General features: G+C 32.7%; 3 protein-coding genes and 2 non-coding genes across 9 annotated transcripts in view; 1 reads left to right on the top strand and 4 right to left on the bottom strand.

Annotated features, from left to right (window-relative positions):
• The window catches only part of LOC110992101 (cytohesin-1), a 32,841-nt gene extending 27,650 nt beyond the window's left edge, over window positions 1-5,191 (bottom strand). Inside the window, exons 1-2 of one of the 4 annotated variants that reach the window (XM_022257783.2) lie at window positions 5,032-5,191; window positions 4,840-4,913 (exon numbers count right to left, since the gene is read on the bottom strand). In XM_022257783.2, coding sequence (XP_022113475.1) covers window positions 4,840-4,913; window positions 5,032-5,110 — 153 coding nt within the window. In that variant the 5' untranslated portion in view covers window positions 5,111-5,191. Of the gene's footprint in view, window positions 1-1,035; window positions 1,341-1,507; window positions 1,787-3,043; window positions 3,220-4,839; window positions 4,914-5,031 lie in introns of those variants that run through there. The other 3 variants (XM_022257780.2, XM_022257781.2, XM_022257784.2) reach the window with 3 other exon arrangements.
• A 593-nt stretch (window positions 5,192-5,784) lies between these two features.
• LOC110992147 (ubiquitin carboxyl-terminal hydrolase nonstop) lies at window positions 5,785-15,540 on the top strand. Of its 2 annotated transcripts, none has more exons than XM_022257842.2 (10): window positions 5,785-5,804; window positions 6,006-6,177; window positions 6,657-6,892; window positions 7,181-7,346; window positions 8,157-8,267; window positions 8,907-9,046; window positions 9,201-9,380; window positions 10,160-10,465; window positions 11,206-11,355; window positions 12,265-15,540. In XM_022257842.2, exons 2-10 carry the CDS (start codon window positions 6,058-6,060, stop codon window positions 12,317-12,319), a joined length of 1,464 nt encoding a protein of 487 aa, XP_022113534.1. In that variant the 5' UTR covers window positions 5,785-5,804; window positions 6,006-6,057; the 3' UTR covers window positions 12,320-15,540. The 2 variants fall into 2 exon arrangements, with proteins under 2 accessions (XP_022113534.1, XP_022113533.1); XM_022257841.2 differs by having other exon boundaries at window positions 5,789-5,915.
• A 1,188-nt stretch (window positions 15,541-16,728) lies between these two features.
• Window positions 16,729-16,931, bottom strand: LOC123689427. The gene has a single exon (XR_006750400.1). It is a non-coding gene; the product is annotated as a small nucleolar RNA U3 (small nucleolar RNA).
• Window positions 16,932-17,537: 606 nt separating this feature from the next.
• On the bottom strand, window positions 17,538-27,768 carry LOC110992167 (cilia- and flagella-associated protein 52). The gene is made up of 16 exons (XM_022257877.2): window positions 27,099-27,768; window positions 26,470-26,732; window positions 25,917-26,121; window positions 25,464-25,599; window positions 25,132-25,280; window positions 23,656-23,801; window positions 23,162-23,355; window positions 22,738-22,886; window positions 21,704-21,849; window positions 21,132-21,283; window positions 19,848-19,992; window positions 19,424-19,516; window positions 18,977-19,120; window positions 18,182-18,340; window positions 17,898-18,042; window positions 17,538-17,625 (listed from the first exon to the last, which is right to left on the bottom strand). The coding sequence occupies exons 1-16, from the start codon at window positions 27,142-27,144 to the stop codon at window positions 17,564-17,566; spliced, it is 2,334 nt and encodes a 777-aa protein (XP_022113569.2). The 5' UTR covers window positions 27,145-27,768; the 3' UTR covers window positions 17,538-17,563.
• Window positions 22,196-22,398, bottom strand: LOC123689426. Its single transcript, XR_006750399.1, has one exon. It is a non-coding gene; the product is annotated as a small nucleolar RNA U3 (small nucleolar RNA).
• Window positions 27,769-27,816: the final 48 nt, after the last annotated feature.

Here is a 27,816-nt window from a genome sequence, read left to right as displayed (position 1 = left end):
ATTCATATATGACCCGAATTTTTTCCGATTTCGATTAAATACTAAATATCGCCGTCCATGTATTTACATACTAGTGATACAAGGTCTGATCTAATCGTAATGTTTTTGCAAGAACATAATAAAATCTTAAAATTAATAAAGAATCATTTCTAAAACAGTTGAACGGAAGTAATTACGGTCAAGGTATGTCAAACTGTAAACCTTAGTAATTGGCACCAAACCTAAAGCGAATTTGGGTCCGACACACTTTTATTCAGTTCCAGACGTCATTTAAAATACGTTTTATATTTATAGAGCATGACATTTATTGGAAAGATTCTATGCATTATGAACTTCGCTAACACGTGCAAGTAGATCACGTGGTCTTTTACCACCATTTAGGTACACGATTGCCCCAATGTCAAAATTTAACACCAAGTCTACATTAAAATTTGATCGATTTTTTTTTATCTTTCATTCCAAGTCTATTAATTTTTTCGTAGTAACTCTGTTTTTTAACAACATTAGGAGACTTACAAAATATGAAAATATGATTAAAAAAACATTTATAATCTACACTTTACTAACAATAAATATTGATGTGATAAAGTAAACCATTAGTTGAATATCGTTATCTATAATACAATAAACAAGTCATTAGACAATGTAATTGAGAGTAAAACGTATGAGTCATAAATTACAATTTGTAAGTAAAATGATTTCTGCTTCAATTTAACAAATGCAAGGCCCCTCGATTAAAACATTAAATAAGCAATGAATAAATAAATCCACCCGCATTATTATTGTAATAGGTCGTGGGATGAAGGGACATAATGCAGTAATCTCTTCATTCGACTAAGTAACAATAGTATTATGAACGACGATGACCGCGATACCATTGATTACTGTCCAGTCATCGTTCTGCCCGCAGTATCCAAACCAGCATCGATTCCGCAAATTTGGATTAAGGCCAAAATTTCATTTTCCAGCTAAGTTCAATCGCTAGTGAAGCTTAACTTTCGCCTTTAATAAGCTAAACAGTATTAAAATACAGACCATTCTTGTGACTGTTGTTAAATCCCACGCAGATCTCGTTTTGCCGCGCGACTGAGTACCATCCTTTCGTCTTCCCAAAGACCCATAGTTTGATGGTACACCATTCTCTTCGCGCTTACGCCGACCTCCTCGTCTCAATGAAGAAAACCAATTTGAAACCGAGCCACGGCGCTCATCTTCAGCGGCCAAGGGCCCGGCCTTGATAAACATAACTTCACAAGCGCTAACACACCAAACGCATTACACTTCGCAAACACGAGTGTCAGTCTACTTTACGGATAAGGTAATTGAAGCAGGACCAATATCTACAAGCCCGATAAGAAATTAAGGAATTTATAAAGCAAAACAAGTGGAATTTGAATGACTACAGATTGTCGATATGAGTGTCATTAGCCTACGTCTTACTGCCAAATATAGACGAAGCCAATACTCTGCTGTGCATAAAGCGGCATCTTTACCGTATTTAACGCACCTGATCATAGTCGTCGTCATAGGAGTGCGTAGGACGGGCACATCTCAACAGCAGCGGCCACCAGAGCGCCTCGCACAGAAGGCGAACATGTAAACACATCGCTCGCCATACACTTCCCGCTAAGGAACGTTATAGACTGAAGACAGGCGCGAGCGCCACTACAGTTTGGCAATGTGACAACTGACAACAACTATACGCACACCTATAGATAATAATTATCTTACAACACGTATGAGTAAACGCAACCAACCGTTATCACCGGTTGTATTGTATATTCATAAAAGTAAATTTCTGAAACTATAAATTACAACGAAATTTAGTTTTGCAAACATTTAATCAATCTAAGTACATAAAATATTATATTATTACTCATTACATATTGCAATTAAAGTGTGGGAGTTACTATCAAAAGTGTAAAATACAGGGCCGGAAGTGACCAGAGGAAATATGATAAGAGAAATGAATCAAAACGATTGTCCAGTTCGTTATATGGGAAAAACCGGCATTTTTATACAAGGAAGGGTAAGGTCAAAACGTAATGTACGATTATACAAATATTCAATGTTCAAGGAGATTTTACTTCAATGGTAAAAATTTAGTTTGCCCGATTTGTTTCGTTTCAAGTTTGCTTAGCTCAAAATAATTACTAGTCTTAAATTTAATAAATTGCTCAATTAATCAAAAACCTATTGCACATGTTAAAAATTGTTCATTTATTGTGTTCATTTTTGTCCAATTTGTGCCAACTAGCTGATTGACAAAAACATCGATTTCTGTCATTTCCAAGTTTTAGTATAGGTAAGATAATAAATTATTTTTTTACATTACACAACAGAGAAATGCAAAAAGACTCATAGTATTGCATTTCAAAGATTTTGTTAAAGCAGTAACGGATGGATAGTGTGTCGACATGTTGATGAATCATGTTCAAACAAACAAGTAATGAACCTAATTAAATATTAAACATTACATGTAAATGATTTTAATAACAATAAAGATTAAGTTCATCAACAAAGGAATTGTAAATCTAAATAACACGAAATACGACATGAATTGATAAAACATTTGATCGACAGCCAAAATCGAGTTCTATTATTAACTAATACAGCAACTAACCTGCTTAATTAGTTTGATCACCCAGATTAAATACAGTTTAAAAATTCCTAAAAACTTTTATAAGTTCATGTTACATAACTTAAACATAGTAACACTTTTATAATTTGTGGGTAGTACATAACTGTAAGAATTCTACCGAGCGTAATATGAAAATATAGTATGTCTGATTACGTATATTTAATATTCGTCATATTGCTTAATTTATTATCTTCACATGATAATAAATTAAGCAATAATACTGAGCATAATAACTATGAATTAACAACACTTGGAAAGATGTTAAGTAAATTTTAAACTATGTATTATTTAATTATTAATTAACATCTAAGGCATCAGACCCAAGCTAATAAACAAAATCAACGAGGACCGACGTAGTCATAGCAATTTCCACTTATCTCGCCTTATCACTGGCAAACTTACTAATTAGTTATTACGCTAGAATGCGATAGTCGTCACAAAATATAACCTTTTAAAATATCACAACATTAAAACTTTTCTATTAATGCGTTTTTAATATAGCTTTACACTGGAGCTCAGTTTTTTCACTGACGCCACGACACGTCACGCTCACAACGCGGTCCGCCAGTTACTGGTGTACGCACTGTCATGCCTCTCTCGTCGCCCCTCAACCGTAGTAAAAGCTTGCATTGATACCTCACATTGTGATAATATTGCAGCTTTTTCAATGAAAAGGTCTGGCTTTTTGTTAAATAAAAGTAGGTACCCGTCATTTAAACCCGATTCTTTAAAATGTTATTATACATATGTTTTTATATATTTATTGCACGCAATTCTGCTGTTTTTATTTTATAATGCAACAGTATTAAAAAAGTTATAACAATCTAATAAATTTAATTTAATAATTTCAACAACACTAAAAATCGTGAGTACATATTATATCAATAATACCATTACAAATAAACAACGCAAAATAATAAAATAGCAAGAACAGGTATTAAGTTTATTCACATAAATTTGTTGGTAATTAAGCCAATATGAGTCCACTAGACATAACACAGCACTGATAGTGCAGCACTCACAGTAAAGGAAATTATCATGTGGTAATTGGTTCTTTTTGAAATGTGATAGTCTAGACTTAGCATTAAGTATCACTCCCATATGAAAGTCCAATACATTATTGAAATTCAGGAGTCAAAGCACTTAGCTTCTGCTCTAAATATACCCCTAAGACCCAAGAATTTACATTGTATTTCATGCATAGAAGTCTAACATGTCATAAAAGAGTCTATATGAAGAAGATCAACAAAAACAAATACAGTCATCTGAGGATAAGAAAAACAGTTGAAGAACCGATATTTACATTTTTTTTATAATTCTTTAAAAATTTCATTGAAGTTATGACTATTGATCATATATAAGCCGTCAGCGTCAGAAGCTGACGGCTTATATACCTATGATCGATTTTGCACAAAACGGACCAAATTTGAGTCTTATTGCGGAAAATGAGTCCTCCTACCTACCTGGTTAGCACTATATGAAAATCAAAAAATGAAATTTGCCTGAAATAAGTTAGTAAATTACAATGATATCTTGCAAACTGTACAGTTGTTGTCTAATTGCAGAAAATGAAAGCCCACAACCTAACCCATAAGAGCTTTTTTCCCATTACGTATTTAACTTTCATCACATTTAAATTCTAGTTTATATCAGCTTTTACACAAAAACTATAAGATGAATATATACTAATATTATAGTTAACGTTTACTGCTAAATGGGTTTGTCTATGAAGGTATAACATTTAAAACTAAGCAACTACGTGGGGGTGGATGGTATAGATAGTAGATTAATAAATTGCTAGTAATGTACTTGAGAATAACAAGGCATTAACAACTGAACTTAGATAACTACCTCCCACTTATGAGTCTGCATAAATTAGTAGCCTTTCACACTATAAAACTTGTTTTAATTATTGGTTATTTTTATTTATCAATTAATTCATGATCAAAGGATCAGTTAATTAACTGGTTTTAGAAAATGATTAAATACTATTACTTAAATATTGTATTGTTTTATTTGTAATTATATTTAATTTGATGATTCTTTTCATAGATGTAAATAGAATTTTCTCTTCTATTATGTTATTACACACTAGTTGTTAAATAATGATGGTTTATTAGTAGAGACTAATTCTATATCAAACTTGGCACTGAGGTTTGCTGACAGTTTTACTAATGTAATGTGCAACAAGGACTAACCTGTATCTCTAGCAATAATTCTGTCTTCCGCCGTCGTATATCAATTAAAGTCTTTTGTTGTTCGGGTGTTAACTCTGAAAAACAATAAATACGGGAAGTGAGATCGAAGATTGAACGGTAACCAGCCAAATACAAGTGGATATTCATTGAGGTCAACAACCACTGCGAACACGAAATTTAAGGCAAATTTACCAGTATGTGTGAATGGATCTGCATGACTGCTTGCAGCATTATTTCCTCCAAGAGACAAATTCTCAAATTCACTTATCATTTCTTAAAATTTATTAAAAACATAAACAAAAGTTTACATCGTTAAGATTAAATGGCGGCCATATTTATTTACTACTTTGACAATCCCGTTTTCAAAGCTTCTCATATTGACAATGATTGATATGACTGAATTTTACCTGGGTCTAGGCTTAAAACTTTCGACCAACTTGTAAAATTATCATACAGACTCATTTTATCTTTATATATCTTTAAAAGGACAAGAGTCATATTTCGCACTAAGTCTCGACTCGGTACCTTACCCTAGGATTCTTTAGGGGACACGTTATCTATGTTACTGTCTTAGGCGTAATTTTTTTATAGTCCCTCCATCAGCCTTTCTTTACTAAAACTTTATAGTAGTCACAAAAATCATAATATCTGATACCGCCTTACATTCCCTTACATCCCTGACATCCAGTTTTAAGCGTAAGTTAGACGCCTATATTTAACAATTCCGAATGTTTATTCCTGGTAAATGCATCAACATAATGAATAGCAGAACCATGTATTAATGGAGAAACATACGTAAATTACATACAATAATTATGATTTATACAGTTTACTAGTTTTTTTTAATATTTGTATAGCTGCACAATTTTGACTTTACATTAGCAAATTTAATATTGGGCTTGTTGGCAACATTTGTGCCGACTGCCGAGTGCCGACTGGTGAATTGGTGATTGGTGAGTTGAATGGTGCGGGTCGGTCGTCTTTTTTGTTACATTGCGTTTGTTTTGATAAAATAGAGAATAAAGGATGATAATGGTTTAACATCAAGTTCACGAATAGTATTTGACCAGTGAAAAGTACTGCTAGAATTTATTTATTCAAAATATTTAAAAATTACATGCATGTAGGGCGAACCATATATATATTTAAAATTGTTTGTGTTTTAGATCGGTAAAAGACGCAGTTTGTCTTAATCGGCTTTTTCGCAAGCAAATCAAAATGAATGATACAGGTTGCATTCACTTAAACAACTTTAAGGCCGCTAAAGGCACCAATCCATATAAAATTATCCATGCATTTTTTGTGTCGTGTACATCCTTTGAAGCTAGAAGATACAAGGTAATAATAGGTTTGCCTATCACATTTACACTGATTTTTTTAACTTCATTACATGCTCTTAGCCTCGTAGACATTCAATTTGTAGGTATGAAAAGATGATGCGTAATCAGCTGATCTGTAACCTTCAGCTGTTTAGGTAATTTTTACATCGCCTTGCGAAATGTTTTATGTGTTTCTTCTAATCCTTTGTCCATTTTGGAAATAAATTGCTTTTTGGTTTTAGTGTATTTATTTCATACTTTAAGCATTTAATTAATATTTTACGAATTTCTCAAATTCACAACAAGACCAAAATAAATGTATATAGATAATTGTTGGCATTATATTTACCCAACATGTTCAATGATTTTTTTATAAAGAAGTTGTATTTTGTATTCATTGTATTGTCATTTGAATTAATATTGTGTATAGGCATTTCCTATACAAGAATAGTGAAAACTTACACTTATAATATAATGGTGCCGTTTTTACTATTTTAGGCTACTTCATGTCTTTGTTTTGCTTGTGGTCAACCTGGACCAAGAATGCATTCATGTTTACACTGCATATATTTTGCATGTTATGGTGGACATATTCAAGAGCATTCCAAAACTAAAAAGCATTTTCTTTATGTTGACTTGAGCTATGGAAATATTTATTGTGCCCAATGTCAAGACTACATTTATGATCGAGAACTAACTGATATTGCAATGTCACATAGATTGAAAGAAGCTAAGTGAGTAAATAGTAATTTCAAATTCATTATTTAATATAATTTTTCATTTGGTAGAGCTTTAAAAATTATACTTGTGTTGATACTTGTTTTTTATTGTAACAAGGAGCTGTAGTTTGTGGTCTAATTAAATAAAGTTAAACAAAACTTGTTTAACTAATAATGTTTAATATGTATTGTAATATTGTAACATAAACAGATGTGATATATGTAGGATTAATATTGTTTAAGTATTTCATCGCCCATACCTTTTGTATGGTCAGCTTTATTCAAGTATTTCAATATACTTAGGTCCTTGGGAATGTGTGTACCATTTACTCCTTGGATCCCTAACAATAATGAAGCAATGGCACTCCGACGATTACGTAAAAGACGTATGATAGGCCCACATACAACCATTGGTCTACGAGGATTACAAAATCTAGGATCCACATGCTTCATGAATTGCATTGTGCAAGTAAGTTAACTTTATAGTAGTCTATAAACTTATAACTATACAAATCTTTTGCCACCATCCAATGGATTGGACTTATTAGTAAATAATTTATATATGCTTAGACCTTTTCAACAGTGCCAGATTTCATTAAAGGTATAACCTAACAGAAAACAACCCACCTACCTTTAATTAGTAAACATCAATAGTGATAAGATTATGATGATGTTACCTAGCTATTTTGTAGTGCTTACTCATGTACAATATTTGTATATTGAGTTAACTAACATACTGGTGCATTGACCTGAAGTGACTTTTGGACTCCAAAACAAAAGTCTCTTTTTCTACAGATGAATGAATTCTGAATTACGTCATAAGGGATCCGGATACTCGCAATGGGAGAACCATAACGGGTCTCCGGACTTGGGTCCTTGACATATTATTGTGTTCGTGTAACGGCTCCTGTGGCGCATGTTGTTATCGCTTTAGGTTTTTTAGGGCATCATTCTAGATTTTTTGATCCCATTCATAATTAAGCATAACGCTATTTTTACGTGAGAAATTTTCAATATAAAATGTTATATGTCAGCTGCGAGGAGAAAAAAAAATTGTCAGAAAATACGATATGGTTCTATTTGATAAATTTTTGGTACATATATGTATAATATGAAAAATACGGTAGTTGTTTTTCAAATCAATTTATTTTTGTCCTAATTAAAAATCTAAGTCAATTGAGATGAATTAGTTTTTATATATGATTTTTTTAAAAAAGGCTTTTATGTAACAAAGGCTATGACGCAGACAGTCGTATTTTAGAACACAAAAAAATTTCAGACATTAATTCACACGCCATTGCTGAGGGATTATTTTCTGGGCGAGAAGCATAAATGCAAAGCGCAAAGTTCGGGGAAGTGCCTCGTGTGCGAGGTTTCAAAGCTGTTTCAGGTACGCTATAAATAACTCGCGAAATATTGATTTGTCAGCGCTCAACTGGCAATTCAATAACGTAGGACGCTACCTGTTGCAATCCTATTTCACTTTGATGTGATTTTAAATGTTTTTGTATTGTTGATTTTTACTTTAATAATTTTTATGATTTTAATATGAGGATCGGATTTAGATTATATATCTATTTCAGTGGAAAAAAATGTATCGAAGGAATTGACTAAATTGTATTATCAATAAATAAATAATAGAAATGTCTTTATTCATTATAAGTATGCATTTATTAATACGATTGGATCTAACAGACTTTTCACTTTGAAACTTTATTCAGACATTAAAATTATCTATTACTATTATTAATCTAATCTAAATATAATTGAATATATTTTAAAATATGCAGAGCAGATTTGGCGATTCAATATTTTTATCTTTAATTTATCTAGAGAGTATAATTAAATATTTTTTTACAAATAGTTTGTTAATTAATGATTTACGTAATAATTAAAAAAATAAGCTTTCTTATAAGCGTAATTAACGGTATTTTTTACATATTTTAATTAGTTTTTAAATAGATTTTTCAAAGTTCTATTCTATATAAAAGGTTCTGTTTTTGTAATGTTTGATTATTTTGATGATTAGGAATTTTACTCGGGTGCAAAAACACCGTTGACGCTACACCGTCTTCTTCACTTGATATGGACTCACGCACGCCATCTTGCCGGCTACGAGCAACAGGACGCACACGAGTTCTTCATAGCCACACTTGATGTGCTTCATAGGTACGTGTATTACACTTCGCCGATTTTATTTGCATGACTGATTTTTTAATAATATCTAGATATATCGAATTTTTAGTCAAGATTCAGAATAAAAATAAAATATGTCTATTATAGTATAGATTAATGCATATGATTTTCATTGGATTAATTTAAGACACTGCATGAACGGAGTAGAGGATAATGGGGAGAAGAAAGAGAATGGCCGCTGCAATTGCATAATTGACCAGATATTCACCGGAGGATTGCAGAGTGACGTTGTATGCACTTCTTGTTCTGGAGTTTCTACCACTATCGATCCATTCTGGGACATCAGCCTGGATGTTGCGGGGCCTGGGTTAGTGTGTATTAGTTTTTTTCGAAAAGAAACGTATTTAATGCCCGCATTCGACAGCTTTCCTTCGGTATTAAGTTTGACATATTTGACCGCGCTCAAGATTAGTTTGTCATAGATATATTTTTAACAAACATCCGACATGATCTCGAAATGCTTAAACATATCTTTATACATTAAGAACCATCTTGATTATGGCAGCTTTTTGGCACATTTTGGCATCATAATGGTTTTAAAACATCATCTGTTTAGGAGCTATAATGCAACATATACAAGCACATCAAATGTCTCTCTTTAATGTATAGTGAAAAATTTAATATCTCTTCATAGTGTATCTTTTAAGGTTGAAAAGAACGCGAAACGATCACATGTGTATCAAGTCATAAATACTAAAACAGGCCGTCTATAAAAATACATACACAGTATGTGAAAATTTATGATATTATTTTTACTTTGTAAACCGTTCGTACTCGTACTTAACACTGGGCCAATTTAATATTATCACATTTGACATCTGTCAGTTTTAACTATGTATGGATCTGACTCATCATTGATTCTTTCTTTAGAACCGACATTGTTTATGTTTTGGATGGAATACCTAGTAGTAAAAGTTAAAAAAATCTATTGTCAATAAATATGTAATCGGAATTGAAGAAGGTTTAACAATGCTGCAGAACTTAGAAAAAGTATTGTCATTTGTCATACCCACACTGTAACTTATTATTATTTTTCATTATACGATTTAAACAAAGTACATCATTAAGGTCCTTTCTCCTTTTTAGCTCCCTCCAAGCCTGTTTGGAACGCTTCACCCGGGCTGAACACTTAGGCTCCGCGGCCAAAATCAAATGCTCGAATTGTCGGGCATACCGCGAATCAACGAAACAATTGACCCTAGAAACACTACCGATCGTTGCCAGTTTCCATCTGAAGCGATTTGAGCATTCCTCCCAAATAGATAGAAAAATATCGGCCTTCGTGTCGTTCCCCGCTGAGTTGGACATGACGCCATTTATGTCGTCTCACCGCAGGGCTGTGGATGCAGCCGATAATAACAATGCACCCGAAGGGATTTTCGAAGATAATAGGTATGTAATTTTTTATTAGCAAATTTTAGAATGTTACAAGTGTAAAATGCGTGTGTGTCCCTTAACTTTAATTATGCCTGATGTTACATAGCCAAAAAAAATATATATTATATATATATTATATATATTCCATAGCTACATAGTAGCTGTGGAAGTAGGAAGCTGATGGTATGGAGTGGTTTTATCGACTATTAATCCTGAGGTCGTCGGACTTTTGTTTCGACGTGCGCAGTTAACATTTGCTCATGCTGTGAAGGATGTAATTGCCGATGGCGTGTGTCAGACACAGAAGATTGATCACAGACTTGGCTATTAGAAAAAAATGGTCATAAAACTGATATATATCTACATATATATACGAATGTGAGGCCAAAGAGTTGTAGAGCCACTGGTTTTATTGATATGCGTATTCCAAAGAAATATAATAATAAAAGTATTTTTAAGTTAGTTTATTTATACAATTTACTAACATTACCGGTTCCCGTTCGTTCCACGCCTTTGATATGAGAAATGGAGTAAATGCAAATTGAGTAAAAAAAATTTTCTGACATTCAAAAGTGTTCATTAAATCACTTATAGGAATAAATTATATTTTTATATCAGAATGTCAGTGTTGGATGGACATTCTAAGCATTTTATTATTTATTTATTCAATACGTAATATACGTTCATTATTTATTGCCCTTGCGACGTAATAAATATAACTGTCAATGAATAATGTTTCATTATGACAATTTCAGATACTCATTGTTCGCCGTGGTGAACCACCTCGGTTCGTTGGACGCGGGGCACTACACCGCGTACGTGCGCCAGATGAAAGGCAGCTGGTACAAATGTGACGACCACATGATTACACGGGCCTCGCTGAGGGAAGTGCTGGATAGCGAGGGGTACGTATGAAACCTTTTTAGACTTACAGCGTACAAAAGTTAGTATTCTGTGCGCAAAGGAAATTGGTGCAGAAATTATGTGACAAAATATAATTCTTTTGTGTCATCATATTTTTCAACATCAATTAAATACTTAAATGTTTTCCATATTAAGTAACCAGTAAGTTTATTAAGTTTCTAGTTCCATATAAATTTTTGCCATATTAAGTATTAAGATTACTGCGAATCTATTAGATGTAATATGTTGTCAATAGAACAACGTTGCAAGCACTGCTGCGACTTTAATCCCATAACAGTTTTCTTTACGTACAGACAACGTATTTGTTACTATGGTTACATATAAAATATTAACTTTGATAACAGATCTTTTACCTACATTTTATATGGCAGTCTATTTGCTCAGAATATATGCATAACTGTCTAGTCTGTTTGTAGTGTCATACAAGCAATACTATTTTATTTGCGAGAAGAATAATAAACTTTTACATTCCCACTAAATGGCGGAACGTCGTGAAGCGGGTGCGCTTAAATAAAATTGGCATAATCAAAAAACACACAAATAAAATAATGCAGTTTATTACTAAGAGTAGAAACGCTAATACCAGACAAAACCTTGGCTAGGAAAGGAAAGGAAAAAAAGTTTCAAATTAGTATGGGAATGTAGTTTAGTAAACGCTTTCGTGGTGGGTCGAATTGTATGTATTTTAGTAGAAAAACCTATAAAATTGCTTGTGCTTCTAATACATTTATTATTAGATTTACTAGATAGACTCCGAGCTGGTATATTATAATACCAGCTCGGAGTCATATCAATATCAATTGCGTGTTTATTATGCACTAATTTCTTGTAACTATTATTATTACTTCTTTCTAAATATCTCATATTAAGCATTTATTATTCCTTTGCAGATACCTGCTCTTCTACCACAAGACCGTTTTGGAATATGAGTGTGACGTCTCCTAAATTGTACCGTATTAATAATGTGTGATGCGCAAATTTCGATCAATTATTAATTTATTATCATGTTTTTGAATTTGGAATATGTCAGCTGTTACCCTCATTTTTAATTTATGACCATGATGTCTTTCAGTCGACATCAGAGAACAAAGGTTTGCCATTTTATAATTTGTTAATTTCCAATTATATTTATTAATAATGAGTTAATATTTTACAATGTGTCTGCATATTTTTAATGTGTAATTTATTCAAGGTGGAAAGTTTAAGAAATATTGTAATCCATCTTTAAATTTTCGCTTAGAGAATATTTACTATAATGGCTCTATACAAGGAAATATTTTCATAGCAACGGTTCATTGACATAATTAATAATATAGACAATGTCATATATAATTACCATTTTGACAATGAGAAAGCACAGATAAAACAAAGCTTTAATCTGTGTATGGCTAAAGTGGTGTCAACGATTATTTGTATGGAAACTGAACTCTATTATCGTGATATTACGGTGTAGAATGCAATAGTTTAAGAAACGGATTTTGAGCGTAGTACGAAATTTTAAAATAGCTGTAGCCCCAAGGACTTTTCTATTCTCTTAAAATATTGTGTAAAGTTTCCTGCTTTTCAATTGCTCAATATCCGTAACCGGTTTGTTTTAACGAATTTGTTAGTTAATAAGCTATTGACTGAACGTTTCTCAACTATATTAGTTTTCTATTCGCCCTATTGGCTTGAAATGTTGCCAGTGATCTCTGTCTCTGATTTAAAACATGGCAAAAGGATAGTTAAATCTAAACCACGTAACTGATCGCAATTTTAAGGTGATTTTAAATGTTAACAAATCAAGTGTTCGAGAGATTTGGAATACGGGCCATGACAGTAATAAGCTTCTACAACAATGTCAGAACTTAAAGAGCGAGCAATAGCCAGAACCACCTGAAGTACTGCCAACTTCATTACTCTGTACTAAGCCGGTATATGGCTTTATCTTAGTATTTAATACATATGTGACAGGATAGGTGTGTATTTTTTTCTAACCATAGACGCCTCGTAAGCTCTTTCTTAATTTTTTTGAGATACATAATCAGTTGTTGCCGATCTATACCATAGACGATACATAGACAATTTGACTAAAACCTAATTTGATGAAAAAAATTAGTTTCCACATCATTCATCTAGTACTGCCGATACGCGCAGACTTGACACTTACATCTGTCAAAGTCAATGTTGTGTTGCAAATGACATACAACACAGATTTTTGTAAAAAAACGACACTCTTCGCACTATTTTAGTTTCACAAAATCGTGAAAAACATGGGAACTCAAGTATAAATGTTGACAGTTTTCATATTACTAGTTCCATTAAAAAAAATAGCAATTAATGTCCTTAAATGTTTATAGATAATACGAAAAATTAAAACTTTGATAACTTAATTACATATAACATTTTGACGTGCTTTCGCTAGCTATATATATATATATATATATATTTGAATGGATTTAGAACAATGCTTAATCTACCTCGCTGTTCATCGTTTGCATTACCATAGCATTCTATTTTACCCACCAAATCTTGAATAATCGAATTACGTAAAAACAAAATATTTCATTTAGATAGGTAAGACAAATTGAATAAAAAACAATCTTTATGATTGGGCTGTATTAAACCAATTGATTTATATTCTTAAAAAAATACCTTCGTTCCTGAAGAAAAAAAGGAAAAAACTATAAAATTCATATATATGCGGCCACACAACTTAAAATTCATATAATAAGTATATGACACGGTGGGATTTTGTTTTATCCATTTCTATTCCTTTTTCGAACAAGATGACCGTAAGGAAGAAGAAATTGGCTTATTATAAAAAAAAATATGTGGTTTTCAGCTTCATATTTCATTAGAATGTGTTCATAAATAATTTTTGCGTTGTACAATCGCTTTGTGTAGTTAAAACTTGACTGAACTGACATTAGTTTGTGATATTTAATATTTATGTGTATGTAATGAGTAGTCGTAACAATTTCCTAATAGACTATAGGTAAGTTAACTGGCTTTTTGACAGATCCGAAGGCATTTGTTTTCAAAATATAACACATTAATTTAAAACCTTTACAATAAATAAAACTAATTTTATATGTAATTTATGACCTTACCGCTATACTGAATATAGTGAATTGTGTAAAGTATTAAAGTAAATTCCAAAAGATCTATTGTTTAACATTACTTGTAAAAACTTGAGGTTTTTGATAAACTATAATTGGCCAGGGATGCATCTTCTGTCGGTTAACATTTTTTCTCATTCAAAGACATTAAGTTCTATCTCTTCATGTAATTATTGATTTAAAATTGACGTTGGATCTGCTACAGATATTAACAATATATTAAATTTAAAGATTTGTAAACGATAATATTACTATTAAATATATGTAAAAATTGACTTAAAATAGTTTGTTTTTGGTGAAACTTTTGTGTTTCTCTATCAAAGGTTAGCCTTTATAAGATAAGTTTTAGAAGTTAATATGTACGCTATTATTGAATTACTTGACTTGATTTTATTTCATTTTTAAATAGAGACAGACAGCTATCGTATTCTATTTTATACAGGAACGACAGTTGTACCGGTACAGATACCGATGTTCACGTTCGTTCAAAGAAGTTCTTACAGTAGCGCTGACATCGCAGTCTTGAGATGGCGCATAGCAAAAATTCATTTGTTTCCGTCTCATTTGTTTGAATCGAGGTTGGTACCATTAATGAAAGTTACAGTTAGGGCCCTTGTACAATATTCTTATTATGTATCATAGTGTAGAAAATTATGTCAGCTGAGCAAATTTGGGTGTATGTTATAATTTTAGATTCTCAGTCATTTTCACAATTCCCTATTGTCACGAGTATTAGATTTTAAATACCAACCCAATGTCTAATAGATGTCGCCAGTAATTTTATTTGCATTTACTAAGTTAGATCCGAACCCTACTCAAAACCCTTAGAATTAATGTGTATAAATGTAATCAAATAATTGTTAAATTACTTGACCACTCTTTCCTGTATTTAATGTACGAATGAAACCAATATATTGAGGTTTTATGACATATGATAATCTATTCGTAAGTTAAATGTAGGAATTTGATGTGTATGTAATCAATTTTTCAATACAGGTATTACAGTAAAATATTCGATTGTATTATTGTAAAAATTGGTGTTATAATAAAAATTATTATGATTTACTTTTTTATTTATATTATTTCCTTGAAATCATCGAAGAAGTGGGAGACAATTTTGTGCTTGTAACGTGTTAAGGAATTCGTCTGCAAGTCAGCTAAACAGAGCCTTACTTAAATATTGCATTTGTTGTTCGCCACTGTTTTAGTTATTTCTTAAAAGATCTGATTTAAACTAGTACGACTAATGCTTTTCGAGAGGAGGCCTGCCACGCAGAACTCGTCCGCAGACCAATTCCTTTGAAAGTGGGAAAGTCTGTGGATGCATATATTTATTGCTGATACTGCCTTGTAAAAGTTAAATTTAGTTGATGTTGTATTTTTTACAGACCTATAGGAAGTAAATGTTCCTAACGGAGGGTGTAGTTTATCTTTTTTAATTAAGTGATGGTGCTTTCTGAAGAGATAAAACAACATTAATAATAATAATAATAGCCTTTATTCAGATACATTTTACATTATATATTTTATATACATTTAAACAAATTTTCATTTTAATCTAATTCTGGTGCATCTGTGTGCCCTTTTTTGGCAAAGGCCTCCTCCAAATCCCGCCATTCCTCTCTGCATTGTGCCACTCTCTGCCATATACCACCTGGCGTTTCTTTAATGATGGAAGGTATTAAAGACACAATTAATCGAAGCTTAAATGAAAAGTTTAAAGAGCTGGAAAACCGAAACAAAATCATAGAAGAAAACCTTGAGATTCAAAAAAAACAACATTACAAAGAACTAAATCCAATATTTTCTTAATTGTATTAAGAACTTGATTGTATAGATTACATGGCCTATACAAGACATAAAATCCATTCAAGTAACATCAAGTGAATTTCTGCCATTGTTGATGGGGGCTAGGGTTTCGGGGATTTTACCCGGACAACAAGATAAGAAACTGAGATTAAGGTCTCCCAAAATTAAGACATCATCAAGGGAGATTATTGTAAGTAAAAAACTTGTTTTTACTTTTAAGATTACTACTTATGTAAAATTATACATTATTATGTATTTGATGTAGGTATAGGGGACTTTGATATACTACTTACTATAATCTTCATTAAATCTGCTTATTCATTATGAAAAATCGTTAAACAAAGCTATTTCGCTAATAATGTATAGTCAACATAAAAGTAACCTGTAAATTAAGGTATGTATACATAGTTAGTGTGCAATTAATTTTATATAAGTTCTTTAAAAGCCACTCAGACAGCGACAGTACCCCACGCTTTCCCGCAAGCGGAAAAGTGAACGATCATCGAGGGCTAATGACTTACGTCACTGCCCGCCTCACGCTCAGGGCACCGCGCCACGTCTCCTCATCATGGCTGGAAATTTCCCACGTATAGTGAGAAGTTGCGTGAAGAGCTTACTATAGAAATGATCCTATGAAGTAAGGTCTTGTCGAAATAATTTTTCGCGGATAACAAGTACGACGTGAGATATACTTTAATACCGCGATTTACAAACCTCTATTTTGGGCTAGCGACATCTAAAATTCGCGTTATAAAACTAACCTGCGCACGCGCATGCTTATCGCTGTTTGTTAGCGACATCTAGTGAAGTTTTTTGTTACTAAGCTAATATATTCAGAAATTAAATTATGGAATTCGGTATTGACTAAAGTTTAGTCAATGCCGAATTAAGCCAGCGCGGGGCCTGTAGCAAATTCTATCAAGGGGCCCCTTCTCAAATTTATGGTACTTTTTTGGACTCATGATCGGCAAATTTAGAAATTTTAAGCAAAGCAAATCATAAGCTCAAATAAGTCATTATGAAAATATTCAACAAAGTTTGTAAAATACCTACGTATTTTTACGATCAAATGTGACGAAATCTAGCTTGAGCACTAATGAAAAAAGCAAAATATTGTTGTTTTTTGAAAAACGACGGGCAAAAATTAAATTAAAAACTATAGTTATTACGAATACAGGCTGGTCATAGGAAAGACAACTTTTATGTAAATAAAATTTTATTGAATAAGTTGAAAAATTTAGTACATTAGCAGTCTTCTTTTTTTATTCATTCATTCATTTTATTTTCGATCACCACTCCCACTAACGTATTCCTTACTGGTTGTTCGAGTTGGTAAATTATCTAAAAAATAATAAAGTTCATTAGTACACATTAACTTTTTTGAATAAAATATTATAATAGGTTGAGGAATTTTCATATGATTAATCATTCTTTTTAATAAATTAAAGTTATATACATCAATTCAATATTTTGCAAACATAATATTTTAGACCAAGAACTATTAAATCTATAACATATTAACATAGTTAACTAATACGTAATGTTTAGTGTCCTAATACGATTAGATAATAGGCTACAATACTAAATAAAATTTCAAAAAAGCTAAACATTACCTGGTGGTCGACAACACTTGACAGCGTTGCTAGTATTTTTTCCATTATTCGCACTTGTGTTGGAAGTAATGGACCGGGCCGTATCGCACGGACAACAAGAGTGTACGCTACTACGCGTCGTATCCATCGCTCCTATCTTCTCTTCCTGAACAAAACATTTTTGAAGTAAGTAAAACCAAAACAGCATTTTGTATAAAATAATAACTAGTAATAATAATAATAAATCACTTATTACAATTAGTTGAAAACAGTAAAGCCTAATGAAACAAATACATAAAATTTACTTTAGAAGGTCTTGCAGGTATTTTAGGTTGTCTGTCTCCCGCAGCTTTCTGAGTAGGTTTTTCTTCGAGAGGCAAGCGGAGTTCCTCTTGCAATCCTTTTGGTGCTTTGGATATACTGTTTCGCACTGATGGAGGTTTCGAATCTCTCTGTGTGTATTGCTGCAAAAAATAACTTTATGGTATACTATCTCAACCTCTAAACACTCTCAATGGTAAATGCGGTAGAAGATGCAGAGAGACCCCACGATCAAGCCGCTCGAAAAGTGACTGGTCGTCGACGATTCGAAACATTCTTTATTGAATACAATATATAGTGTAGATATATAATATATAGTGGAAGGAGCTGTTACTGAGGAGCTTCCGCTCACACGAAGTACTCTATGTGGGGCCGAATTTGCTATACTGCTATATAATAGAGTTGCAAGCCTGGTGGCCTAAAGAATTTCCTTCCAAATAACCGCAGAACCGAACGTCATTCGATATGTCAAAGCCTGGTGTTGGCTGTCACTTTAAGAAGTGTATCTTCGAAAAGCGGAGTTGCGTCAAAGGGAAGCTTTTGATGGTGTTTGATTAATTGCACAGTCAGAGTTTAAACTGGCCTAATACTTTTTATCGACTTCGTGTTACATGAATACAGGAAAGGGATACTCGGCACGATCGGGGTTGGATTCCGAATGGGAACGAAAATTACAATAAAGTTTATTTTAAACAGTTCTTTCTTAACCGCTTGTAGGAGACTCCTTTACAAAAGAGCGAGCTACGTTTATTATTTTCTCAACTCATATATATCCTTACCTCCGGCATCTTCCAGATGATTATGCTGCCAGCCGCACAGCAACTAACAATATAATTTGCATCGGGACTAAAACGGCAACATGTGACCGCACCAGCATGTCCAAGCCCTGTGTGGGTATAGATTCCCTCTTGGTATTTCCATAACTGTAATCATTCTAAATATATTATACTTGTATTGCTGATATAAGTTCTAACATTAGGTATAATACAACAGAAAATTTTACACCGTTAATTAAGGAAAATTGAATAGAGTTAAAAAAAATATATGTTTTTCTTTTAATAGAATTTATGTATTATTAACGCAATTTTTAAATATTATTTACAGCAAACGTAATCAGGAAGATATCGAATTTGTAGTAGGAATGTTACGGTCCAGTTATGGTTTTTATCTTTGTCCATTGCAGACAAACATACATAAAACATATCATATTTTTAATATTATTATACCTTGACCATTTGATCATTGCCACCAGTTACAAATAAATCGCCGTTTTGTGTGATATGTAATCCATTAATAGCGCCTACTTTGCTTGCTTCTAACTGCAATTATTAATAAATTATTTACTACTGCTACTAAATAATAATATAAACACATACATAAAGGAATATTCATATTACACGCACAAAAACAAAAAGCAAGGCAGAGTTAACACTGATGAGGGATAACGATTTAATTTAGTCATTTATCCTTCATATGTAATTTAGGGTTCGAGTGCCAAACATAATTAAGTACCTAAAATATTTGTATAAAGAGTTTTACTATAATATAGTTATATTAAAAACAGTAGTAAAAATATGTTTCGATGTGGAGGATGTAATTAGAAAAAAACAGTTTTTTACAATACTTAGTAATTTGTTAAAATAGACTCACTTCCCTAGCCAAGTTTCCACTTCCAGTTTCCCAGTAGGCCACGCGTCGATCTGTCCCACCCGTCAATAACTGACACCCGAGTGGCTCAAAACATACGCACATAAACAGTGTATTTGCGTACATCACTTGACGACGGGACAATGAGCTAAAATAACATTGATATGTAATTTATTAAATAGATTTTATTATAAACTAGCGACCCGCCCCGGCTTCGCTCGGGTGCAATGCTGATACTAAATACACTACAGAAAATCTGTGAACGTTGTATATAAAAATGTGGGTTATCCATAAGAGATAGACATATACCATCACGGACTTTTCTGTAGACCTTTTCAATGTGTACAATACTTAGTACATTATTTTGATAAAACTCGTAGGGTTCAGCCTGCGTTTGCAATGTAAGCGGAAAAAATGTAATTATTTACGACATCACATTAGAAACCTCAAAAATAACAGTACTTCTCCACTATTTAATGGATGTTATTATACATAAAAACCTTCCTCTTGAATCACTATATCTATTAAAAAAGAATCCGTTGAAAATCCGTTGCGTAGTTTCAAAGATTTAAGCATACAAACTACAAAGGGATATAGGGACAGAGAAAGCGACTTTGTTTTATAATATTATGTAGTGTAAATCACTCACACATTTTTAATAGATTTCATTATGAATTTAACACATTTCTAATAATAGATTTTATAGTACGAGCCAGTTCTCGGCAAAGGAAAAAGCACTTAATAGCACATAAAGCACAGAAAACTGATCAACTTAATAAAGCCTTTAAACAACTCGATGAAGCTGATGTAGAAATCAGAGGAGAACATCGTTTTAGTTGGTACTACAAAAAATCATGTGTAATTGAGTTTTCGGCAGTTCAACTTTAGAGGTTTATATATTTTCCGTAGATTTATATATTTTCTTGTAATTTGAACACGATTTAAAAGTACAAGTACATATGGGTTATATCCCCTTATACTCCAAAAAAGAGTAAATATCGCTACAATTACAGCGTAACTAATTAATGTTTTAAGTTGACTCCATTATTTTGGAATATAATTAACTTAAACGAAACCATAGTGCACAGGGAATTGTGCATCTATTTAACCACTAACTTGTAGTAGGTAGTCTTTAAACCTCTAAAATTTTTAATAAATCCTGGAATCAATGGCTCAATAGAATTTAAGCCTACCGTTTCCCTGTTAAATTTTTTTAAACGTTTCGCATTATTACGCAAAAATTAGATATAAGAGTAGAAGGCGGTTTATAGACTATGAAAATATTACACAAGATCCCATATAATGCACGAGCCATCGGTCCCTGCACTAACAGCTTCCATATTGTTGGGAGACACTTGTATAGCCGATACGGGACTCTTGTGTTCCTTTAGTACTTTCTTCAAAGACTGGCACGCTGGCTTTATATCCCATACACGCACCTTAAAATGCAAAGTTTCTTACAAACAGCTTGTAAAAGTTTATATATAAATATTAATAAAGAGTTAAATAGATTCTAGAAGTATTTTGACAAAACAATCTATATCTATAGCTAAATATAGTCTGACCCAATTTACCCAACTCTTTTTATACTGCTACCGCCAGTCTGCCGTTCGATACGTGTTTTTAAATGATAGAAATTTAATTTTATCTGTGGAGCGATGCAACACTGCTTGCCACAATTGAATGCCTAAATCATCGACGACTGATTGAATTAATTTCATAAGGCACGAAAACTTAATTTAACATTAGCTTCGATTTTCTTTTTGTTTTATTACTAAAACATTCATATGAAATGAGGCTTAATCTGCATGGAACAAACATAGTGCCGCAAATTAAAAACTAAATGGACAAAACACTACCTGTCCTTCGCAGCCTCCTGATATGAGGGTTCTACAATCGGTGGTCATGTCAAGGGCTGATGTGCCTTTATTATGAGTATTGAAGATGCAGTACATTAGTCTGCCAGTGAGTGGTGTAAACGCTCGTATGTTGCCGTCGTTCCATCCTTGTAAATATTAAAGCAGTCATAAATATACTTAAATTTTCTATATATAAGTATTCGGAAAGTATATTACGCCGACTAGATAATTTGTAAGTAAAAAAACTTTTTTAGATTACTAAATATTAAAATTTATTGTGTATGTAATATTTAGTATAAGTATAGGAAACCTTATTGACCGACTATATCTATATATGCTTACTGATAACGTTATGAAAATGTCAGCGATGGTCAAAATTATTGAGAGAAAACTGTATAATGAATATTCATTTTAAACGTAAACCCGAAACCATTATAGCATTAAATAATTATTGTATTTTGAATTTTCATATACTTTAATAGTGTTTAAAAAGCCACTCAGACAGCGACAGTACCCCACGCTTTTCCGCAAGCGGAAAAGTGAACGATCATCGAGGGCTAATGACTTACGTCACTGCCCGCCTCACGCTCAGGGCACCGCGCCACGTCTCCTCATCATGGCTGGATATTTCCCACGTATAGTGAGAAGTTGCGTGAAGAGCTTACTATAGAAATGATCCTATGAAGTAAGGTCTTAAAGAAATATTTTTTCGCAGATAACAAGTACGACGTGAGATATACTTCAATACCGCGATTTACAAACCGCTACAAGCTAACGACATCTAAGATTCGCGTTATAAAACTAACATGCGCACGCGCATGCTTATCGCTGTCTGTTAGCGACATCTAGTGAAGTTTTTTGTTACTAAGCTAGTATATTACTAATAATATGTTGTATGAATAATGATAGCGCACTGCGCTGCCACATGGTAGAGCTCGACAATTTTGATAGTTTAAGAAACTTATCAGTGCATATTAAGCTGTAAGACGCCTTTGGAAAGTATTATATTTTTTTAATCAGTACAGTATACAAACCAGATACAATAGATTTCCCATCAGCAGAGAAGAGAACCGATGAGCAGATAAAGTTAGGAACAACTATTCTTAGCAACTCCTGTGCAGTTTTCACGCACCACACTCTTACGTCACCTGCACCTGCCGTCGCAAATACTCCGGACATACCTCTAAAAAGAATGATTTTTATTATAATACATAGAAAACTTGCTATAAGTTTGAATACAAATAAATACATATATCACAAAATCGATTTTTATTTTCTACAAACATTTTCTAAACAATATGCGAATTCAGTGGAAACAAATAGTTCCAGTAGATTCATACAATTTAATTTATACGGGCCCCCTAAAAATGTTTGAAAGTCATTTGCATAAATTACGGCATATTTGCGAAGGATTGGTTACCTTTTATTTTCATACGTATCGGGTTTTTGTAGTCTTACCTCGGAAAGGCAATATGATTGATGGCGCATCGTGGGCATGTAACAACGAGTGTAGGTTCAAATGTTTTTATGTTAATAGCGTATATCTCGCTTGTCCGTGTGCCAGCCAATAGAAGACGCTTATCTCCTCGTAACTGAGGTGTCTCCATTATCTCCAGCGATGTAATACTACCGTTTAATTTTACGCTTTTTAACTAAACAAAAACAAATCATTAGAGGTTTTCTTCTTTTAGATTTTAATGTGGATATATCTCAGCTGGTAAATAAACGTCAACTTTGTGAATTAACTTCAACGAGGGTTCGATTTTATCTTTTCCGGAAATTATTTCAGAATGAGCAGCACAGAAAACTGTTCACCTATCTTGCAGGATTGTTAGCCCGTTGTGGTGTTACGGGAATTCCCCCTGTGGTATATTTTTTCAATAATAATAATAATAGCTTCGTATTCGGCGGTACATACCGAATTACTTAACTTTCCATACAAAGATACTTACAGCTTTATAGTGAGGTTTATTTGGGTCTACTAATTTTCCCTTGGGAAACGTTCCCTTCCAATTGATCTCATCTAATATGTCAATTATTCCGTCCCCAGAACCCACGATAAGGCAGCCATCGTCCATTATAATTATTGTCTCAATGCCTAAAACATAATTATTGAAACCAGTCAGACCCTTTTCATTACGATGTTAAAACAGATTATTTAATTTAGTTTAAGTTTTTACTAAAGATCGTTTTCCGTAAAGAACAGTCAACGATCAAAATTTCTCAGTGAATATCTTCAAGTGTAATAACCGATAAACTATAAAAAATACGAAACTAAAAGTATGATATTGCAGCTTTTTAGTTATAAACAATTAATTATTATCGAGTTCAGGGCAATATAACGTAAAACTAAACGGTTTACTATTCATAACGTCAAACAAGTTTGGCAAACAAAGACAGCCGTGAACCGTCGATGACACTGTCTAAAGATCTCCACCCTTTGACATTTTTTTGGGATCTCAAGATCAAACTTAAAATCAGATTCATGACAAGTCTACCTTCATGTGGAGGACATGTATGTACAAAAAAATGTAAACGATTTTAAAGCAAATTGTGACTTTTACCAGTCCGACCAACCAGGCTCTAGAGGATAAACCAAAATCGAAATTGTATTCGTTTTTACAACAAACTCCCACGCGAAATTAGAGAATTATAACTAAATAAATTCAAAGCCCTCGTTAAAAGTTAATTAATAAAGCTTTTTATAAATGTGACGAATACTTAAATGATCCTAATCCTTGGGATGGATTTGCTACAATTTGAAAAAAAATTGTATTTGAAACTAAGCTATTAAAAAGAGTGGCGGGAAGTTTCTTGCCAGTTCTTCTTGCCCGCTCTAGACCCTTGACTTGCGAACTGGCAGTAAATGTTAATTTACAATTATTATTATTTTTTATGTTCATAAGTGAACTTGTATGAATACAGATATTTAAAATTTGAGTTTTATCAACATTGATTAGTTGTACCACTAAACCTACGTTTTCTCAAACATCTGTTTCAACATGTACCAGTAGTACACACTGACTAATTGTTATCTGGTTACACAGGGATCCCCTTGTGTGGGGACTAGCGATATTTTGTCATAACTGTCTTTCATGAATATTTTTTTCTTATTATTTAATATGTAACTGTGCTTATAAAACTATGCTAAACGCATTGCAAAATATCGTAGGGGCGACAAGGGTCAATAGAGCTCTAGGCGGACACAATTCTGCGTGCGTCTCTTATGCTTTTTCAACAAACATCTTGTATCCATTTAATTCCAAACAGTTGCACGTCCACGAGGAATCTAGTCAAAGACAGTCACAAGGAAGGATCAATGTGAGTTCATAGCGTATTTTTATACGTAAAGTGTAAATTCTAGGTTTTCAAATTGATATTAAAATTAAAAGTAATAAGAGACTTAAGAAGAGAGAGAGTGACATTACCCTGACTGTAGCATAGAGACTCGGGACGTTTGCCTTTCTTCCATGGACCGCATTTTGCCAAACAGCCGAGTAAAGATGGCTTACAATGCGACACATCTTCCATTGGATCCGGAGGGTAGTTTATGGAGAATTTTATCATATCACCCGATCTATAAACATATATTCTTGTACTATGTTGGTCGCATATCCATGCTAGTAAATCAAAACAATTCAGTAATGTTCACATATATTAAGAGGCTATAGAGTTGTTATCAATGATTTTGTTTTGTCTAAATTTAATCAAAATGTTTTATATGGAAATTAATAATAATTTTTAGAAGTTGCGTTATTACGTTGTTCCAGCTATCCCATAGGAGTCATCCTGGCTGATCGCAATGCAGCGTACACTCCTACGCAATTTTCCTAAGGTTACATCGACAACATCTAGGTTCTTGCTCGCCGCACGAATGTTCCATACTCGAAGGTTCGCTAAAATAGGCAATCTTTTTAAAACCCATATCTATTGCTATTACCACTAGAGTTACACATAAAAACTTAATACTTCGGACATAATACAATGAAAGCTTTTAAAAGCATTATTACTGCGCACTATAAATAGGTCAGTGCAGGTATTTACGAACGAAAACCGTTTAAGCGCCAATACCAATGTATATATTTAAAGTCTGCCAACGCTTTTGTACCTAAGCCTCAAAACTTAGTCCTAAGTTGAAAAAGGAAACGCCGAATACTTATTAAGTCATTCGTTAGTTACCTTAGATTTTAATACCTACAATCACGTTACTTACAATCACCACCAGTAACAAACGAATTCATGCGTTGTGACAGTGCAGTAAGTGTGACAGCGTCACCCGTGGTTAGTCTAGCAGCAGCAGCTGTACCCATAGCAGCTCCAGCGATACAGTCCCATAACACCACGCACCCATCGTCTCGCCCACCCAAAGATATCATGTAGCGCTCATCCGAAGAGAATGTAAGCGCTTCAACTCGCACCTAGATTGTTTAGATACAATATTTCAATAGATAACCATAATCATTTACGTTACCAACATAGGAACATGCCAACATCTGTGGCTAGTGGTTACTAACATTACAGTGCTGAATAATTTGTTTCTTTGGTTCGGATTACGAAAAATGTTTTTTGTATGAAATGTTTATGATGTCGTTTGTATGTGGATAATCGAAGGCTCGCTAAAACTAAGATGAAAAAATCATATTTTGTAAAGCGATATAAAAAAAACATAACTATATTTTGGTACTTATATATATATATTTCTTTTATTATATTATATTAACAATCACTCCTATTTTAAATGATATCAAGGTTCTTAATGTTCGTACCTTATGTAATTCGTGTGTACCAAGAAGGGTCCTCTTTTTAAAATCCCAAACTTTGGCAGATGCCTTGAAGCCAATGTGGTTGATTTGACCAGACCCGATATATGTCCCCTTAGGCGATACAGCTACAGTCGACACGCTATTTGTATGGCCGCTAAGGAAATACATCGTTTTGGTTTTCCAATCTTGAATACATACTTTATTGCCCATGGGGTACACTATATGATCAGAAACTGGGTGTACTTTAAGTCCCCTTATTGCTGACCCTGTATATTTTAAATAATGATTATGTGAAAAAATAATAAGGCCAAATTTGTTAAAAGATTACGTTTTAATATCGTCTTCTAAGTACCGGGCTAAATCGATTTTTTTAAATGTTTGTCCAAGTTTTGATAAAATAAATAAAAAAAGAATGATTCTTGTCCCAAATTCGACACTTGGCATAAAGCTAATTAAAACCGCGGAAATTATTCACCACACCTACTTATTATTTTTATATGTTTAAGTATAACAAAAATTCTCGCTTTAAAACACAAATCATGATCAATTCGTAATAAAATAAGCAAAAGGATTTGCATTTCTTCATTCTGTTTCTATACACATTTGTCTCAATTACATTTATAAAATCTTACCATCAAATCCTATAATTGAATATGGTTCTAAGCTTTTCACATCCATTTTAATTAATATAAGTAACTACAAATTCTTAAATGTAAAAAATATATATTTTGAGTAACAAGTAATTCTTTTAGGCTGATTTTCTGCCTAAGAAATATTTGACAATAATGTGTTGCTATGGTTACAAAACAAACATAAACAATGTTGTTTATGGTAATGTATATATAATATATATTGTCTATACCTTATTGTAAGTTGTCATCAAAAATAACTTAATAAAATGCTGTCTTATTAGATATCTAGAGGACACTAAGTCATTGGTGAAATACTATTACAAGAGTGGCTACTATAAAAAGTTTGGTAGTAGAACAATAGCAGCATTGTTGTCTGTGCTATTAACCTTTTAAGCCTCATTATTTTCAAGGCAACAATCAATCCCATGTTGCCTTCTAATCTGGGCCCTTATCCAATAAAATTATTAAACGGTTAAGTTTAATAGGCATATTGGGAGAACTGGCATGACTTAAGATCAATTAATATGTGAAAAATTATAGTAATATGTTTAATACTTTCCTAGATCTATGAAACAAGACCAACAATACTTTGTAATGCCTACAGAGTATTATAATTTCAGGAAATGTATAAAAAAAGGCTTAAAGTTATATGAAGTTAGAAAATAAAATACACAACTCATTAAGAAACATTATTAAAATATTTATTACAAGTTATAAT

The sequence above is a fragment of the Pieris rapae genome, chromosome 8 (assembly GCF_905147795.1).
Source record: "Pieris rapae chromosome 8, ilPieRapa1.1, whole genome shotgun sequence".
NCBI classification, from domain to species: domain Eukaryota; kingdom Metazoa; phylum Arthropoda; class Insecta; order Lepidoptera; family Pieridae; genus Pieris; species Pieris rapae.
Note: the sequence above shows the minus strand (reverse complement) of the source record. Positions and strands in the feature narration are given on the sequence as shown.